The 19,790-nt window shown below is 45.6% G+C and overlaps 1 protein-coding gene across 1 annotated transcript in view; it reads left to right on the top strand.

The window, feature by feature from the left end:
• MTHFD1L (methylenetetrahydrofolate dehydrogenase (NADP+ dependent) 1 like) overlaps window positions 1-19,790 on the top strand; it is a 200,012-nt gene that overhangs the window by 60,962 nt on the left and 119,260 nt on the right. The window contains exons 12-15 of the mRNA XM_056126017.1: window positions 5,128-5,264; window positions 7,830-7,876; window positions 12,761-12,868; window positions 15,220-15,294. Coding sequence (XP_055981992.1) covers window positions 5,128-5,264; window positions 7,830-7,876; window positions 12,761-12,868; window positions 15,220-15,294 — 367 coding nt within the window. The remainder of the gene's footprint in view (window positions 1-5,127; window positions 5,265-7,829; window positions 7,877-12,760; window positions 12,869-15,219; window positions 15,295-19,790) is intronic.

The raw sequence follows: 19,790 nt of genomic DNA, 5'->3' as shown, positions 1-19,790 counted from the left end.
CCCTTCACATGCTATACAGTACTATTTTTTTGTTCTGCTCTTTTCTTTTTTTTTTTTTTTCCCTTTTTGGGTCACATCTGGCGATGCACAGGGGTTTCTCCTGGCTCTGCACTCAGGAATCACTCCTGGCGGTGCTCAGGGGACCATATGGGATGCTGGAGATTGAACCTAGGTTGGCCGCCTGCAAAGCAAACGCCCTACCCACTGTGCTACCGCTCCAGTCCCTGTTCTGCCCTTTCTCTGAATATTCTAACACCTCTTTCCCCATGTTTTAGAAGAATTCAAATATCCAAGTAATTTTTTCAACAAACAATCTATTATTGTCTCTTTGAATTTATGTATAAATGTGACTTAAATGTATCAGCAATGGGATTAAAATACAAAGCAGTGGGATTTTAAAAAAAATCTTCTACTATTAATAACTCAAATGAAGACCAGATTAACTCGTTTGAAACAGCAATTCCTCAAACTTTAGAATTTCTTATTCTGTCAGGATCATCTGTATTTCATCAGCTACACATCGAATGGTATTTACACCTCCGTATCACTTTATTTGCTTTGCCTGACAAAATGAAAAGTATTGGGAATTGTTCAGGGAAATAAGCCAAAGAATCTTAAGGGCTCTTGAGTCTTACATATTTTCCCAGTTACACTAATGAAAAGGAATTTGTTTGAGAACTTGCCTCAGAGTGCAGCTGTAGGGCACCGAACGTGTGCAAGGGGCTCCAAATACCCCTTCTTGATTCTCTGTAGAAGTTTCTAGAACATGAATGGGTCAGACAGAATCATTAAGAGAGGGGCACAAAGTTGTTGGTAAACAGACTGGATTTCATATCCAAGAAAAAATTTAAATCACAGCGATTCAGTATTTTCCCCCGAGGAGTGTCAAATGTGTGATTTGGTGTGTCTGTGATTCAGCTCATGATTTTGGTTCCTTTCAGACCTAGCTTACATGTCGGCTTTTCTGCCTAGGGCAGCTATTTAGATATCTGCCTTTCCCTTTAATTGGCACTGTTTGGAGTATAGAAGGAACCGTTCCTGGCAGTTTGTTTGAACTCTTTATCTCATCCCATGTAATGCAAAACCCAGCCGAAATGACAGTTGAGTTTGTCATTGGATAATGATTTGTTTTGTTTGGGGGTCACGCCCAGCAGTGCTCAGGGCTTACTCTTGGCTCTTCGCTCAGGAATCACTCCTGATGGTGTGCTCAGGGGACCATATGCGATGCCAAGGATCTAACTCATGCCAGGCAGATGCCCTACCCACTGTACTATCTCTCTCGCTCCTTATCATTGGATAACAAAAGGCTTTTAAAAAAGTCATCCAAGGGCTGGAGCGATAGCACAGGAGATAGGGCGTCTGTTGATTACCAGCATATCCCATATGGTCCTCTGAGCCCCACGAGGAGTAGTTTCTGAGTGCATGAGCCAGGAGTAACCCCTGTGCATCGCCATGTGTGACCCAAAAAGCAAAATAAATAAATAAAATAAAATAAAAGGTCATCCAGGAACAGAGGGATGTAAGGGGCTATGGTGCTTGCCTAGCCTTGCCAAGCCTGGTTCAATCCCTGACCCCACCAGATATGATCCGTGAGCTAGAGAGCCAGGAATAATCCCTGAGCACAACTTGATGTGATGGCAAACTTAGCATTGTAGCACAGTCCTCTCGTTGTTCATCAGTTTTGCTCAAGCGGGCCCAGTAACGACTCCATTGTGAGACTTGTTGTTACTGTGTTTGGCATATCGGATATGCTCTGGGGAGCTTGCCAGGCTCGGCCGTGGGGGTGAGATACTCTCGTTAGTTTGCCAGGCTCTCTGAGAGGGGCGGAGGAATTGAACCCGGGTTAGCCAGGTAGGCCATGTACAAGCCAAATGCCCTACCGCTGTACTATAGCCAAACTTAAAAAAAAAAAAAAAAGGACCTAAATTAAAATAAAAAATAAAAGTTATCCAACTCGTAGAAAGAGGCCCTGGAATGAATAATATGGATTTCTATGTTATGCACATAGTTTGGAAGTTGATGGTTAGGTTCTATGGCTTGTGTCAATAACACTATTCAGTGGGAACACAGATTTTTGTTGTTCTTTAGTGGTGTCAGGAATCGAACCCTCACACATGCTAAGGCAAGCACTCTGCCTCTGAGCCATATCCTGGGGCCCGAGACTGTGGATTTAGAAGCTAGGAAAGAGTTTCCTATCAAAGCTATCCCTTTGGGGGCTGGAGCAGTAGCACAGCGGGTAGGGCATTTATTTGCCTTGCACGCGGCCAACTCAGGTTCGATTCCCAGCATCCCATATGGTCCCCTGAGCACCGCCACGGGTAATTCCTGAGTGCAGAGACAGGAGTAACCCCTATGCATCACCAGGTATGACCCAAAAAGCAAAAACAACAACAACAACAACAAAATACAAAAAAGCTATCCATTTGACACAGAGTACACTAAGGGTTTTTTTACCATAGTGGAAAATAATGAACATTTGTGGAAAGACACCTTCTTCTGTCTCCCTGAGTAGGGGAGATCACTTGGCTGTTGCAAGTGTGTGGTCTGGTAGGTGAGAGAGAAACAGGCCAGAACATGGAATGTAGCCCTCTCCAAAAGTTCTAATATGAAACCTGTCATCAATGCTTTGCCTTCTCCAAGGGGACCAGTAAGTCTACTTAAGAGAACTGGAGTTAGGTAAGGAAGCAAAAGTGCCATTCTAGGTCCACAAATTCCAAGGTCACATGGAAAAAAGGAATCAAGTCCCTTCAATGCTTGTTCTGAGCTCTGGATACGGGACGACCATTAAACCACAGTGTGATACCGGCTTGCAGGAATGAGGTGACATAACATTTTTTTTTATTGTCGTTCGCCTTTTACTGCTCCCCAGAAAGTCCTTCCTCCTTTTTGACTTTCCTGAACCGTAGTCATTGGCAGAGCACTCCGTGGGCCTGTGTTTCTAATTAAGAGTTGGACGGTGAGCTGGAGTTTTGACGAGGTCATCTCTGGGTGTGTCGGCCTTGGTCAGCGTCCAGCAGCTGTTAGTGTATCCTTGGGAATGAAAATGGAATCCTTCACAGGATGGGTTTTAAGAACACCGCCTCATCCTCTGCAAACAGGAAATGCTCAGTTGAATATTCACACCCCCCAACGTGGGATACCACATTTTCTCCACAGGCCGTCGTTTGGCTTGTGAGACCCCGTGACCTTTTCGCCCTATCAGAGAATGGAAGGTCGATTCAGAGCTCCCCCACCCTCAGGGACACTCACTTTGACCCAGGCTTGTGTGGGACATTACCTGTGCGGGACCTCAGGACATTCCTTTCCGTGGCCTTGTCACTACGGTGGGCAGGACAGTCTATAGGTCAGAAAGCGGGTGGTTGGTGGGTGGTAGTGGTGGGTGAGGAACCAGGCAGTCAGACTCACATGCTCGAGTTCCTCAGAGACCACATTGTAAGCCCATGTACTGTTGTGTGTGTGTTTTTTTTTTAATTTGTGAAGGTGGTTCAAGAACACAGAGGGCCGATCTCGTGAATCTCTACTTGGGAACATAACGGCCGCCTTTCTGTGGTTCCTCTGAAGTGAGGAGCTCGTGATGTTTGTTTTTGTAGAGTTATTTCTAAACTTCAGGAAAGAGGCAATCCATGGCCTTAGAGTGCTGAGGCATTGAGACTTATTCTTTCTCAATATGGGATGGGCTGTTCTGTGGGATGAGATTAGGGAACCACGTAAAACACAGGAAGCTTCACGAATGCAGTCATGGGTTTTTTGTTGTTGCTGCTGTTTTGGTTTGGCTTGGTTTGGGGTCACATCCAGTGATGTTCAGGGGTTAATTCTTCCTGTCTCTGCACTCTGGTGAGCTTGGGGGACCATATGGGATGCCGGAAATCAAACCCGGATCATCCTAATGCAAGGCCAGCACCCTATCTGCTGTACTGCCTCTCGGGCCCCTTGTCTTATTTTTTTTAAGTCATAGAACTCTCTCCCTGCAGATCATAACCTCTTGCAAGTTATGATCTCCCATCTCCACTGTTTCCAAGCATGGTGGAGCAAGCCCTGAGCTCTGACCCTAGGAGATGCCTGGATAGGAACTTTGCAGACTGTCCATGGTCCATTCATGAACCGTCCAATTAGGCCCTAGAGCCCAACCAAATTTAATGGCCCAGGAAGAAGAGATGTCAAATTACCATTCAGTAAGAAATGATACTGGCTTTGTTTTGTTCCCCAACGTGAATTGGTGGTTCTGTTCCATAGACTTTTTTTTTTCCTTTTGGTTCACACAGGGCGATGCACAGGGGTTACTCCTGGCTCTGCACTCAGGAATTACTCCTGGCGGTACTCAGGGGACCATATGGGATGCTGGGAATTGAACACGGGTTGACCGCTGTGATATTGCTCCAGCCCTCTGATAGAGACTTTGGTGGTATATTTATGGATGGTTTTATTTCATTGGTAGTGATATTAGCATCACCGCTGAATGCCTTGGCATGTTGTTTAGTTTTGAAGTCTCTTGGTAAAGGTGGAACTGTACCTGATGTTAGGCACGGCCTGTGATGTGGGCAGGCCATAACCATCTGAGAAAATTGAATTCTTACTAAGGCCTCTACCAGTGGGTGGATTTGTTCAGGAACCCTGGGCTGCTTTTTTTTTTTTTTAATTTTTATTAGTGAGACACCATGAGGTACAGTTGTAGACTTACACATTTTTGTGCTTGGATTTCAATTATACAATGATCAAATACCCATCCCTCCACCAGTGCCCATTTCCCACCACCACGGATCCCAGTATCCCTCCCATCCCCCATCCCCCTCATCCCACCTTGCCTCTGTGGCAGGGCATTCCCTTTTGTTCTCTCTCTCCCACTGGGTGTTGTGGTTTGCAAAAGAGGCAATGGGTGGCAATCATGTTCGGTCTATAGTCTACTTTCAGCATGCTTCTCCCATCCTGGGAGGATCCTCCCAATACCCTTTATTTGGTGCTCCCTTCTCTGTCTGAGCTCCCTTTTCCCCTAACATGTGTGGCTGGCCTCCAAGCCATGGAGCAAAATTCCTGGTACTAATCTTGGCCATTCTTGGGTGTTAGTCTCCTATTTGGGCTGCTTTTGTGTCTAGGAAATGTCACTAATATCATCTCTTTCCTCCACATCAGGATCACACCCACCCCGCTCGGAGAAGGGAAAAGCACGGTGACGGTGGGCCTGGTCCAGGCATTGACCGCACACCTGAACATCAACTCCTTCGCCTGCCTCAGGCAGCCTTCTCAGGGACCTACTTTCGGAGTTAAAGGTACTTTGTTTTGGGCCAGCGCGATAATGCAACAGGTAGGGTGTTTGCCTTGCTGCCATCCCTGGCATGCCATATGGTCCCCTGAGCACCGCCAGGAGTAATTCCTGAGTGCAGAGCCAGAAGTAACCCCTGAGCAACGCCAGGTGTGACCAAAAAAAGCTTAAAAAAAAAGGAAGTTTGTTTTCACAACGCCTGTCATTTTCCAAGTGCACACGTAGAGGGAGAAAGGTTAGAAAGAATCCCTAGTAGATGTAGAAAATCTTAGAATCGGCACCTCTAATTGCCGTGGGAACCTTTCTTATACCCTCGATCCACAGAGGCTACCAGTTGGTCCTCCCACTGTTGGGGGCTCCTTGGAGATTCTCAAAGCTGATCCCCCAGTTCCATAGACCCATGGCCAGACTCCTGAGAAGAAACTTCTGTTTCATCAGTGCCTTGGCCACATGATTCTGAAACTCTATCACTCATTTTGGTGCTCCGTCACCCCAACCATGTTGAGAGGTCTTTCCATCGGGAGGGGGGTGGTTTGAGACCCCTCTGAGACCCCAGCTGGTCAGACATGCTGTGTGAGGCCAGAGGAGATCTTCAGACAGGCCTGGGATGGAGAGATGGGAAAGTTCTCTAGGTACTGGTGGTTCTGGTTTCTGGGACCTTCACCTTCTCTGCTCTTCCTTCATCGATTCATCACAGGATCACTTGCCACTCTTCATAGTGGCCTTTACCCCTGGCGGTGCTCAAGGGGCCATATGGGATGCTGGGAATCGAACCCGGGTCAGCCACGTGCAAAGCAAACACCCTACCTGCTGTGCTATTGCTCCAGCCCCTTCACTTCGGGTTCTTAACAGCATTATAGTTATGTCACAGATATGAATTCTCCCTATGTATTGATAACTCCCAATTCATTATGTACTGATTAACTTAGACAATGCCGCACATTATGTCTTGGAATAAACAGGAGACGTGGCTAAGCTTTGTTTGCTTTTTGCAACTCTTAATACTGGGTCACCTTTTGCCAAGCACAACCTATGAACAGATAAAAGCCTTTGGCATTGCCAGAATGATAGCTGAGGGGTTAAGGCCTTGCATATAACTGAACTGGGTTCTATCCCTAGCACCGCATATGGTCCCCTGAGCCCCACCAGGAGTGACCCATGAGCACAACCGGGTGTGACCTAAAAACTCAACACAAAGCAAAACAAATAAAAGGCTTTGGGGAACTATTAAATGATGTTCACTGGAAAATATTGTTTTTGAAAAAAAAGAAATGATATTCCAGAGGCCCTCATGGAGATCCTTGGCAAACTGAGGCCATGGGGGGATGCATGCCAGGCATTGCCCTGAGCCACCCCAGTGGTGTCTGGGCGGGGGCCTAGAGCTCCCTCGGCAGTGCTCACGGGCCTTGTGGTGCCAGGATGGGTGTGTGCCTAACTGCTCTACTCTCTCCTGGCCCCTGTGATTACTGTTTTCAGGAATAAACGGCATTGCCAATTGTATGTGCGTTTATCTAAAATAAATGCAAGTTTATAGTCTTTTGGTTGAACTCTTGAGTTTTCTTCAATGTAATTTAGCTGAAGCATAGCTTCCTAGATCTAATAATCAAAATCAAGCCATAATCTCATATGCTGCTTCTGACGAGTGATATTTGTCTGAGTCGCTTTTATTTCATTTTATTTGGCCAGGCTGGAGCGATAGCACAGCGGTAGGGCGTTCGCCTTACAAGCGGCCAACATGGCCGACCCGAGTTCGATTCCTCCGCCCCTCTCGGAGAGCCCGGCAAGCTACCGAGAGTATTTGATATGCCAGACACAGTAACAACAAAGTCTCCAATGGAGACGTTACTGGGCCCGCTCGAGCAAATTGACGATCAACGGGAGGGCCTTATTTGGCCGGGGGGGAAGGCTGGAGCCATAGCATAGTGGGTACGGCGATTGCTTTGCACGCGGCCGACCTGGGTTTGATTCCTCTGCCCCCCTCGCTCCCCCCTCCCCCCTGCCAGAGAGCCCGGCAAGGTACCAAGAGTATCCCGCCTGCACGGCAGAGCCTGGCAAGCTCCTCGTGCCATATTCAATATGCCAAAAACAGTAACGACAAGTCTCACTGTGGAGACGTTTCTGGTGCCCGCTCGAGCAAATCAATGAACAACAAGAGGATAGGACAGTGCTACAGTGCTATTTTTTTTGGAGGGTGAGGCAGGTCATTCTTGGCAGTGTTGGGGGGCACCACTTGGTGCCAGAGATCCCACCTGGGCCTCCTGCTTCCATTACACACGGTCTACCCATTAAGCTCTCTCTCCGGCCCTCATTATTCATATTATGGTTGTTATTTTTTTTTTTAATGGTTGTTATTTTTAACGCAGACCATGCGCCTTCCTTAGGTTGTGTAATTGGTCTGTGGGTCGGTTTCCTTCTGTCCAACTCAGATGGACATTAGTGTCTGTAGCTCATTGTCTGTTGTTGCATCTGGTACAGAGTCGCCTTTCGGATTGAGGTGTAGCCATGGGGCTTTTCTCCTCTGGGCCAACGTCCTTAGCCACTTATTCTAACTGGTGCCCACTGTCTTGTCTAGGAGGAGCTGCAGGGGGCGGATACGCACAGGTCATCCCCATGGAAGAGGTAAGATTCCGCAGACACCCCCAGGAGGATTGCTGCTCTTCCCTTTCTCCATAAACACGGGTCCACAGTCCTTTATCCTCAACCCCAAAGTCCCAAAAGCTCTGAAAACCCAAGGTATTGTCTGGCTCACTGGGTGGCCAAAAATGGCATTTATGTGTTTTGTTTCTGCCAGTGATAGAGAGAATACAGCGGGTAGGACATTTGCCAGGCATGCGCCTGACCTGGCTTCAATTCTCAGCATCCCATATGGTCCCATGAGAACTGCCAGGCATAATTCCTGAGTGCAGAGCCAAGAATAACCCCTGAACATTACCAGTGGTGGCCCCAAAACAGAAAAAATAAAATGAGAGAGTCTGGTAACAGGTTGTTCCAATGGAATATGGGCAATGGGAACCAGTGAGGGAGATCAATTCTTTGGGGCGTGGAGGGTGGGGGTGTTGTTTCAGGACATACCTGGTGGTGCTCAAGCATCATATATATTGTCACCTGCAAGGCAAGTGCCTGAGCCCCTGTGCTCTCACTGGCCCTAGCGGTCAGTTCTTGCTTCTCTCCTTCAGTCACTGCATCACCTGCCGAGAGACCATGGCAGGAGGGTACTGGATGAAACACAACCATGGGATTATTTTTTTTTTAATTTTTAAATGTTATGTTCATAATTTTGTTCACATTCATTGATTGCATTCAGTATTTCAACACCAATCCCATCACCGTTACACCTTCCCACCATCATTACTTCGAGTTTTTCCACCACCATTCAAGTCTGCCTGCCACAGGCAGATGCTAGATAATTTATTTTTCATTGCTTATTATGGGGCTGGAGTGATAGCACAGCGGGTAGTGCGTTTGCCTTGCACGCAGCCAACATGGCCGACCCGAGTTCGATTCCTCTGCCCCTCTTGGAGAGCCCGGCAAGCTACCGAGAGTATCTCGCCCGCACGGCAAAGCCTGGCAAGCTCCCCATGACGTATTTGATATACCAAACACAGTAACAACAAGTCTCACAATGGAGATGTTACTGGACCCACTAGAGAAAATCGATGAACAATAGTGATAGTGATAGTGCTTATTATGAATATCATGAGAGATTGTGCAGCCGCTTTTGTGGCTGCAGGCTCCTGGAATTCTACAAAGTGTAAATGATTGGTGTCCAGAGATGTCTCTGTAGGGAGCTAATCCGTTTTGAGATTCTTTTGGGAGTCTCTGTATTAAGGTCATTAACATGCGCTGAGATGGCGCCCGGAGGCAGATCATGGGTGTGACAAGCAGGACCCCATGTGGGCAGGGAGACGGGACATCATGTGGCCTGGATTTTTCAGTCCCTGCTCCCGTGTACCTGGGTTTTTCTTCTGGAAGTTCGTGACCACCGAGAGTTCATCTGGAATGGGTAGAGGGGACACCCGCTCCATCTGAGTAGGAGCCCTGGTGAAGTCCGCTCGGCACGAGGTCCAGAGAGATCTGCGGCAAGGGCCTCTCTTCCGGGACTCACTGCTGAGTGAGATGATCTCAGATTATTTATTTATTTATTTATTTATTTATTGCTTTTGGGGTCGCACCCAGCAATGCACTGGGGTTGCTCTTGGCTCTGCACTCAGGAGTTACTCTTGGCGGTGCTCAGGGGACCATAGGGGATGCTGGGAATCGAACCCGGGTCGGCTGCATGCAAGGCAAATGCCCTACCCGCTGTGCTATTTCTCCAGCCCCAGGTTAATTATTTCTTAAATGGAGGGGCAGTGGAGTTAGGGCTGAGAGGTATAAATGAAGGTGGCAACGGGAAGGGGTATCAGTAGGAATGGATTCGGTTTAAGGCTGTTGGGTGTGTGTGTAGATAATAAAAGACAGCTGGGATGAAAAACTTACTCCTCAGTTGTAAAGGATTTATTTGCAGATGGGTGTTTGCTAAGAACCCGGAGAATCCACACTCAAATCACTCTCTTATCCTCTTACTTGTCCAATGGGCAGAGCTGGATTTTTAAAAAAAAAAAAAACAATGATTATATTAAATGTTGGTTAAGTGAAGTTGCTGATTGCACTGCTGGGAAGTGAGCAGTGATGAAACTTCCTTGGAGGGGAATTAGAAATATGTATCATGTGCCTTCAAAACATCCATACCCTTTGGCCTAAATGAAGCGTAAGGAAAAGCCATGGGTACAAGAATATCGCTTTAAACCTTTTATATTTAGTAAAATACAATCTGTGGCATTTAACAGTTAGGGAGAGGAGAAAATTTTAAAGTCAAGACATCAAGCCTACTATATTTTGATGAAAAAATTCTGATAAGTGTGAAATTTAAGGTATAAACTATTCCAGTGTTATACCAGTAGTTAGAATTATAAATGTAGGGGCCGGAGAGATAGTACAGTGGGTAAGGCCCTTGGCGCTTGCCTTCCATGTAATCATTCCTAATTTTATCCCCAGTCCAGAGCCAGGAGTCCAGACCTCTGTGCATCACTGGGTGTGGCACGAAAAGCTCCTCCACTCAAAAAATTATGTTTATTTTGCATAATTAGTATATTTATAATTATTCACATTCTCTATTGTATGTCTATTTACAAGATTTGAGCAGGAAAAGATAAACATTCAACCTAATCAAGCAGCTTAAAATCTGGATATTTTGTTTTGTTTTTGTTTGGGGCCACACTTGGCGGTCGATTGCCTCGAGCAGGCCCCAGTAACGTCTCCTTCATTCTAGCCCTGAGACTATATTCAAGGCTCTTTAGGAGAATGAGACCCATCATTGTTACTGGTATTTGGCATATTGGGTACGCCACGGGGAGTTTGCCAGACTCTGCCCTGTGGGAAGGCTACATTCGGTAGCCTGCCAGTTTGTCCAAAGTAGGAATGAGATAATAAGATGTCATAATAAGATGTCTTGGCAGTGCTCGGGAGTTACTTCTGGCTCTGCACTCAGGGATTACTCCTAGAGGTGCTCAGAGGACCCAGTGGGATGCTGGGGATTGAACCCAGGTGGGCCTCGTGCAAAGCAGATGCCTTACCTGCTGTACTATCATTCCAGCCCCTCTTTTTTTTTTAAGTCTAGAGGTTATTTATTTATTTTTTTTAAGTAATGAGTTTACTAGTATTGCAAAACGCTATTTGGTGCTATTACCAAGGTACTTTAACCTAAAAAAAAACTGTTTATAGGACTGGAAGGAAGGGGGTGTTGGTCTTCAAGGTCGCGTTGTAGGACTTAGGGGGATCCTCTTGCTGACTCTCAACTAATCATGCCCAAGGTCCAAGTTTGAGCTGCACAGAACCTTCAGTATTAGGGATTACCTGGGTCACCCCTGCAGAGCTTGGGGGTCCTGTGTGGTGTCTAGGGTTGAACCTGGTCTGCTGTACGCAAGGGCTGTGCCTTTCTTTCTTTCTTTCTTTCTTTCTTTCTTTCTTTCTTTCTTTCTTTCTTTTTGCTTTTTGGGTCACAGCCAGCCGATGCTCAGGGGATACTCCTGGTTCTGCACTCAGGAATCACTCCTGGCAGTGCTTGGGGGACCATATGGGATGCTAGGAATTGAACCCTGGTTGGCCACGTATTGCTCCAGCCCCAGGGCTGTGCCTTTACTTCTCTCTCCAGCCCCAGTATTTGTGTGGGGAGGAAGTGAGTCGTATCCAGCAGTGCTTGGGGCTCTTTGGGGGAACCCGGTGGTGTTGGAGATCAAACCAGGTTTGACTCCAAGCCACACTTTACCCCTGTATAATCTTTTTGACCCCTCCCTCCTCGCCCAGTATGTGTTAACTATTTGATTATTTTCTTTGTCATTGCGAAAGTGAATAATCGGAAGCAACTTGAAGATCTAAGGGTAGAAAATGGGAACATATGGGACACCATAGACTGTCTCCATCTTAGTGTCTTGAGAGCCAAACTAGGCCACTGTGTCATCATGGCATGGTATTTAAAAAAAGAAATGACCCGATTATTGGTTTGCTGCTCCTACAGATACCAATCACGGTGCATGTAAGACTAGTAGGAAAATAACTCTCACTAGAGTTGGGCAGATAGGTATTTTTCTGTTTCCCAGACTTTCTAACCTTTTCATGTCCCTCTGTTATTGTTGATTTTATTCCCTAGTTCATTCGCAAGTGCATTTGATACAATAATGTTTTATAAATCATGTATTGATGCATCAGAGGTCAGCAGAAAAAGGATAACCAGGCATTGAGGTCATTCAGTAGCTCATCACAACGTTTTGCCCTTGGCCCCTAGAATGGGACGCCTTGTTACAGTCTGTTTGAGTTCTTTGCGAACAACCAGAACACAGCTAACACAAATTTTCTGATTTTATGTATGCCCTTCTTTGTACTTAGCTCATTAGAAAGCTCTGTAATTAGAAGAAGGTTGTATTCATTCAGGAAGTCCTTGAAGGCTGCCATGTTTGTTAAAAACAAGTCAAGATGTCTTCATTCTATTGACAGTTCAGATTCCAATGGTTTTTATTGTTGTCCCTTTTCTTTTTGGTTGTTGGGGGTCTGTGTCCTATAGACTTCAGGGCCTGTTGCCAGCTTTTTGCTGAGGGATCATTCCTGAGGGATTCCTAGATTATAGGATAACATTGGTTTGTCTTTTCCACCTTACCACAAGAAGCCTAGGTTTATTGAGTTGCTCCCATCACACTGGCTCTCATTCCTCAGTGTTTATTTGCTGTGTTAATTGCTCTGAATCAACTATACAAAGGACTTAAGGAGAAGAGAAAAATAATATTTGCAAGTCAACAGAGCACAAAGAAAGAGGTTACAAATAAACACAGAGGAATGGGAGCACTGTGATGGGAGGAAAAACAGATGTTATACTACACTAGATGGTGCTGGGGATCAAATCCAGGTAGGCCCCCTTGCAAGGCAAACTCCTTAACCTCTGTGCCCCTGCTCTGTCTTCCTGCTCATTCGTAGTTCAACCTTCATCTGACAGGGGACATCCACGCCATCACTGCTGCCAATAATCTGCTGGCTGCTGCTGTGGACGCGAGGATTTTCCACGAAAACACTCAAACAGATAAGGTAAGAAAGGCCCCTCACGTGCTCCTTAGCTGTGCTTACTCAGGATTCCTGAGTTCTTCGGGAGTTCAGGGAAAAGTTAGGGAGTATATACATTCTCAAGTTCTCCTCAACATTGTGTGCAAAAGAACAGAAACAACCAGTGCTGGTGTGGATGTGGGGAAAAAGGGATGCTCTTTCACTGTTGATGGGAATGCTGACTGATTCAGCCTTTTTGGAAAACAATATGGGCATTCCTTCAAAAACTAGAAATTAAGCTTCATCTGACCCTGCAGTACCACTTCTGGGAATATATCTGGACGGTGCGAAAAAGCACAGTAGAAATAACATCTGCACCTGTATCTGGAAACAACCCAAGTGCCTGAGAACAGACAACTGATTTAAAAAAATTTTGGTACATCTACAGTGGAATACTACGCAACTGTTAGGAGAGATTAAGTCATGAAATTTGTTTATAAGTGGATGGACATGGAGAGTATCAGGCTAAGTGAAATGAGTCAGAAAGAGAGGGACAAGATATAGAAGGACTGCATTCATTTGTGGAGTATAAAATAACATAATAAGAGACTGACACCCAAGGACAGTAGACACAAGGGCTAGGAATATTGCCCCATAGTTGGAAACCTGTCTCATGAGTTGGGGGTGAAGGCAGCTGGAATAGAGAAGGGATCACTAAGTCATTGATGGTTGGAGGGATCGATTGGGATGGGAGATGTGTGCTGAAAGTAGATAAAGGACCAAATGTGATGGCCTCTCAGTATCTGTATTGTAAACCAGAATGTCCAAAAACAGAGAGAGGGTGGGGGAAATTGTCTGCCATGGAGGCAGGGCGAGGGTTGGAAAGGGCGAGTATATGGGGGACATTGGTTGTCTAGAATGTGCACTGGTGGAGGGATGGGTCAGTTCAATTGTATGATCGAAACTCAAACATGAAAGCTTTGTAACTGTATCTCACGGTGATTCAATAATTAAAAAAAACTGTGCGTTTCACAAGGATCCTTCCTTCAGGATGGAGAGATGCTCCATATGATGGTTAGTGCCTCAGATGAGGATATGAACACAGTCAAGGGATTGAGAGAGTATTAGTAGTTGTACTTAGTTGGGCTTTTATTTTCAGGGACAGGGGAGGAGGGATCTTCCAATAGCGCCAGTTGTGGTGTTAACTGGAACAAGCTGAATTCCCAGCTGATTTGGTGTATTCTCAATTTCTTCTATTGAATGAGAGGACCATGTTATTCTTGGGTGAAGCATTTCGGGCGCCACTCAGGCTCCCCTGGCAGTGTTCAAGGGACCATTCGGTGCTGCTTTATACCAGCATGCATCAGAGCTCTTACCATGTCTCTCGCTCTGATCGCTGGACCTGGACTTTTGGGGCCTCACCACACAGTGCTCTTTGCTCTGGAGATTGCTCCTGGTGGTGCTCCAGGGCCCATGCAATGCCAAGGATGGAACCTGGGCCTCCAGCATGCCATCCATGCACTAGTTGAGCTCTCTCTCCAGCCCTGGGAGTACATTCTGGGTGTACATTTCATATTCACTATTCTTGGACATGAATCTGGTTTGGAAGGAAGTTGGTAGAGAATTTTTCTTTATTCTTTCATAGGGTTCATCTTGTCTGTCCTTTGGGGAGTGGGGGGTGGTTTTTTAAAAAAATTTATTTATTTATTTATGCATTTGCTTTTTTTTGGGTTATAACCTGGCGATGCTCAGGGCTTACTCCTGGTTCTGCACTCAGGAATTACTCCTGGCAGTGTTTGGGGGACCATATGGGATGCTGGAAATTGATGCAAGGCAAACGCCCTACCCGCTGTGCTATTGCTCCAGCCCCATTTTTTTTTTTTTTTAAAGACTATAATGTTGTGGGCTGCTATCCTGGATGTCACATTGCCCTGAATTTTACTCCAAGAGATGAGAGTGACTCTCCAGAAAAGGGCACAGCATGCCCGGTGCCTATTCCTCATAGATCCAGGACTTGGATTACACTGAAACTTTTTGGCATGCTCCATGAGTCCTGATTTCCTCCAATTAAATTAACTCCCTAGTGAGTTTTTGAATTCGAGTACAGATAAATATTAATTTGATGATAATAACAAGGCCAAAATTATAATAAGGTCAAAAAGAACACATGCTTATGCAAACTCTTTGCAATGTGCATTATTTCAGATCTTGTCAGATATATTAAAATGACAGAATCGACGTTCTATATTGTTTGCATCAACCAGGAATTTTAATAAGGCCTGTAATCTAAACAGTTTGGTTATAAATGTAATGAACTTTGGCATATCGTGTGCATTTTCCAAGTTTGTGGTTGGCCCTTAAAAACTTCTGTGGGGTTTTATTTTTTATATTTCTAGGCTCTATATAGTCGACTGGTTCCTTCCGTGAATGGTGTTCGAGAATTTTCTGAAATTCAACGTGCTCGGCTGAAAGTAAGTTTTCAATTTGTGGTACTTTTGAAAGGAAACTACTCTGGGAACAAATCAGAAAGTATTCAGAGGCAGAAAATTCAAATATGATTTGATTAGGGTTTTAAGATGTTCTTGGGTGTTAAATCTCAAAGCACAGAAATAATATAACCAAGAGCACAGAGTACCAAGCACTGGTGCCTACACCAAAAACCAGACAAGTGAATTCTCAGCTTATTTCATGGATTCTCAGCGTCTTCTATAGAATGAATGGAGCATGTGCTGATGCAGTTAACCTCGTGAATAACCAAATGAGAATTCCCATCAGTTTTTCTTTTAATTTCTAAAAATGCTGGTCAATTTTAGGCCTCTGGACTTTCTTTTAGAGTGAGATCAAACAATGTACAAATGCTTTAGGATAGAATACTGAGGTAATTATTCCAAGCAGAAAGTTTTATTTATAATGGTATAATGGTAAGATGGGGACTATATTTTTAATCCTCAAATTATTTTTGTTTGTTTGGGGGCCACATCTAGAGGTGCTCAGGGATTTTTCCTGACTCTGCACTCAGAGATCACTCCTGGAAGGCTGGGGACATCATGTGTGGTGCCCAGTATCTAACGCCGTTGGTCAAATGTAAGGCAAGCACTATAACTACTATACTATCACTCTAGTCCATTATTTTAAAGACATTTATTTTTATCTTAAAAGAAATCACTTAATCACTTAACTTCCCGTTAGTCGTCGATTTGCTCGAGCGGGCGCCAGTAACGTCTCCATTTGTCCCTGTCGCGTGCTAGTGTAGCCCAATGGCATCTCTTCGCTCCGGGAACATGGAGGGCCTCAAACCGATCGTTCATGACCTTGACAAAGAAGTCTGACCATCTGGTAGGTGGGCGGCCACGCGGTCTCTTGACATCCCATGGAATCCAATCAGTAACAGCTCTAGTCCAACGGTCGTCTTTAAATCTCATTACGTGACCAGCCCATCTGATTTTCGACACCTTGGCAAATGAGACAGCGTCCCTGATCCTTGATCGTCGACGGATGTCAGAACTCCGGATTCGTTCTCTCATTTGAGTGAAACGTGATATTCCAAGCATAGCTCTTTCTATTCTTCTTTGGGAGACCTGAATGGCGTTCTCATCTTGTTTGCGTAGGGCCCAGGTCTCTGAGGCATATGTTAATGCAGGAAGAACAGTGGAATCAAAGAGATGTGCCCGGAGCCGGAGGTTCTTCGTCCTCTTAGCTATTTCTTCGACGTTCTTGAAGGCGTTCCAAGCCGCTCTCTTCCTCCTGCGCAGCTCGGGTGCCAGGTCATTTGTCATGTTGACCTCTCGACCTAGGTACACATAGCTGTTGCATTCGGAGATGGTCGTTCCATTGAGAGCGAATGGGGCGTCAGGAACAAGGCTGTTTCTCATAAACATTGTCTTCGTAAGATTCAGCTGTAGTCCTACCTTTCCACACTCACGGTCAAAGTCGGCCAGCATTTGTGCCGCTTGGCTGATGTTTGGTGTTATTAAAACAATGTCATCAGCAAAGCGGAGGTGGTGTAGTTGCCGACCATCTATCTTCACTCCCATTCCTTCCCATTCCAGTCGTCGCATGATGTTCTCGAGGGTGGCACTGAAGAGTTTTGGTGAAATGGTATCACCCTGCCGCACCCCTCTCTTGACATCAACGATCACTTCTTTGTAGAATGGTGAGATCCTGGTAGTGAATCCACAATACAGCTCACGGAGGATCCTGATGTATTGGGCTTGAATGCCCTGATTGACTAGGGCTTCAATGACCGCTTCCGTCTCAACAGAATCAAAGGCCTTCTTTAAATCAATGAACGTTAAGCAGAGCGGCATCTTGAACTCCCGAGAAACCTCAATGAGTTTGGTTATCGTGTGGATATGGTCGATGGTGCTGAATCCTTTGCGGAACCCTGCTTGCTCACATGGTTGTCCTTCATCTAGTGTTCTGCCAATCCTATTCAGGATGACTCGAGTGAACAACTTGTAGATGACAGACAATAGGCAGATCGGGCGATAGTTGCCAATGTCATGGATGTCTCCCTTCTTGAACAGTAGTACGGTCCTGCTGGTTTTCCATTGAGATGGAACCTTGCATTCAGACAGGTAGCGAGTGAAGAGCCGAGCCAGTGTATTGATGAGTACTGACGGCAGGTTCTTCAGGTGTTCAGGTCTGACCTTGTCTGGGCCGGGTGCTGTTTGTTTCTTTACTGACGAAATGGCGTGTCGGATTTCGGAAGGGAGAACGTTGGGAACGACATACCCATCCTGTGGAATTTGGTATGTCGGCAAGTGGACATGGCTATCGAAGAGATTTGAGTAGAAGTCATGGATAATCTTCTCCATTGCCGTTCTGGAGGATGTGATGGATCCATCAGGACGTCGGAGGGCAGTCATCTTGGTCTTATAGTTGGCGAAGGACAGGCGGGCGTTACGAATACTTTTCCCGGCTTCTGCCGCATCTACCAGTACTTCTGCTCTTCTCTCTTTGAGGTCTTCCTTGATCGCATCTCTGCACTGCTTTGCAAGCTCGGACGTTAGCTTGCGGTTGCCTGAGGCATGCGCCAAACCACGCTGGCGAATTAGCTCAAGAGTTTTCGAAGATAGGCGACTTTTTTTGGCTATCTCTCTCTTGGCGTTCTTCGCACATTCATGGAGGTGCTGAACCAGTCGATCGTATTCCTCGTCAATGTTGTCAACAATGGCATCTTCCCATGTTGCCGCAATAGTACCAAAGAGTTCCCAGTTGGTGGTCGTTCTGGGAGTTCTCTTTTTGAACTTTGCAGCCCTTTCTCCCCGCTCTGTGAAGTAGAATTTTGCACGAAGGAGACGGTGGTCCGATCCCGTTCGAAATTTTGGGACAACAGCGACATCAGTCAGGCAAAACCGTCGATTGAATATGATGTGGTCTATTTCGTTGTGGAATCGTCCACCGGGAGACTCCCATGTCCATCGTTTAGATTCTGCCTTCTGGAACTGTGAGTTACCATGAATGGTCTTGGTCGACATGATGAACTCAGACAGTCTCTCACCCTGTTCGTTCCATTCTAGGCCGTGGGTTCCGATGTGAAGTTCTTCAGCTGATCTTCTCGGTCCTATCTTGGCATTAAAATCACCCACAATGATCTTGTAGAAGGTGTGGTCTTCTTTATAGAACTTCTCTAGCTCCATGTAGAACTTCTCGATTTCTCTTTCATCATAATGAGATGTTGGTGCGTAGACAACGAAGATAGAAACTGCAGGCAGTGAGCCACATCTATTCAAATGTAAACGTCCGATTCGGGTTGTTAGGCATTCGAATGAATCAATGCTCTTGGCCAAGTTTGTGTTGACAAGGACACCGACGCCTCCAACACCTCTTTTATCGCATGTTCCGAGGAACAATTCTTCTCCAGTGTCGAAAACGGCATGGTGTGATTCGTGTCTTCTTGTCTCGGTCAGACCAATGATGTCGTACTTGATCATTCGCGCTTGTACCATCAGGTCCTCGATGGATGCATCTGATGCTAGCGTACGTGCATTGAAAGTACAGACGATCATTTTTGTCTTCCTTCGTTGTGGCAGCCTAGGTCGGCCTTGAGATTTTGTCGGCCTCTCCTTTCTTAAAAGAAAACCATTTAAAATTTTGTCCATATATTTTGTTACTATCAGAGCTATTAGAAATTTCAAATATTCATCTTTCTACAAGCTAACACAAGTAACACTATATTCTTCGTCGCCAAATTTGGGTGTAAACAATTCAAGTGAAGACAATTATTGTTTCTGTATAGCACAGTGGGTAAGGTGTTTGCCTTGCACACAACTGACCTGGGTTCGATTCCTCTGTCCCTCTCAGAGAGCCCTGCAAGCTACCGAGAGTAAACTGCCCACACAGCAGAGCCTGGCAAGCTCCCCGTGGTGTATTTGATGTGCTAAACACAGTAACAAGTCTCACATTGGAGACGTTACTGGTGCCTGCTCAAGAAAATCAGTGAACAACAGGAGGACAGTGCAGTGCTACACTGCTGGTCAATAAAGAAATCCAGCTTTTGAAAAATTCATCTGTTCCAATTTTTGTTATAACCAGGTGTTAAAATTATACAAGGGGCTGGAGCAATAGTACAGCAGGTAGAGTGTTTGACTTGCACGCAACCGACCCGTGTTCCGTTCCATCCCCGTCATCCCATATGGTCCCCCAAGCACCGTCAGGAGTAATTCCTGAGTGCAGAGCCAGGAGTAACCCCTGAGCATCACTGAGTGTGACCCAAAAGGCAAAAAAATGAAATAAAATAAAATAAAAAATAAAATTCTACAAGTAAAAACATTTTCAAGTCTTAATGATTTTATCATTTCCTTGCACTGTTTGCTCTGAAAATTTCTACTAATCATGTAGCAATCAAAAAAACTTGTTTGTAGCCAACCCAGGTTCGATCCCCAGCATTCCTTATCGTCAGGAGTGATCCCTGAGTGCAGAACCAGGAGTGAGCTCTGAGCCTCACTGGGTATGACTCAAACCC

The sequence above is a fragment of the Sorex fumeus genome, unplaced genomic scaffold (assembly GCF_029834395.1).
Source record: "Sorex fumeus unplaced genomic scaffold, SorFum_2.1 ptg000061l, whole genome shotgun sequence".
In the NCBI taxonomy this organism is placed as follows: Eukaryota; Metazoa; Chordata; class Mammalia; order Eulipotyphla; family Soricidae; genus Sorex; species Sorex fumeus.
Note: the sequence above shows the minus strand (reverse complement) of the source record. Positions and strands in the feature narration are given on the sequence as shown.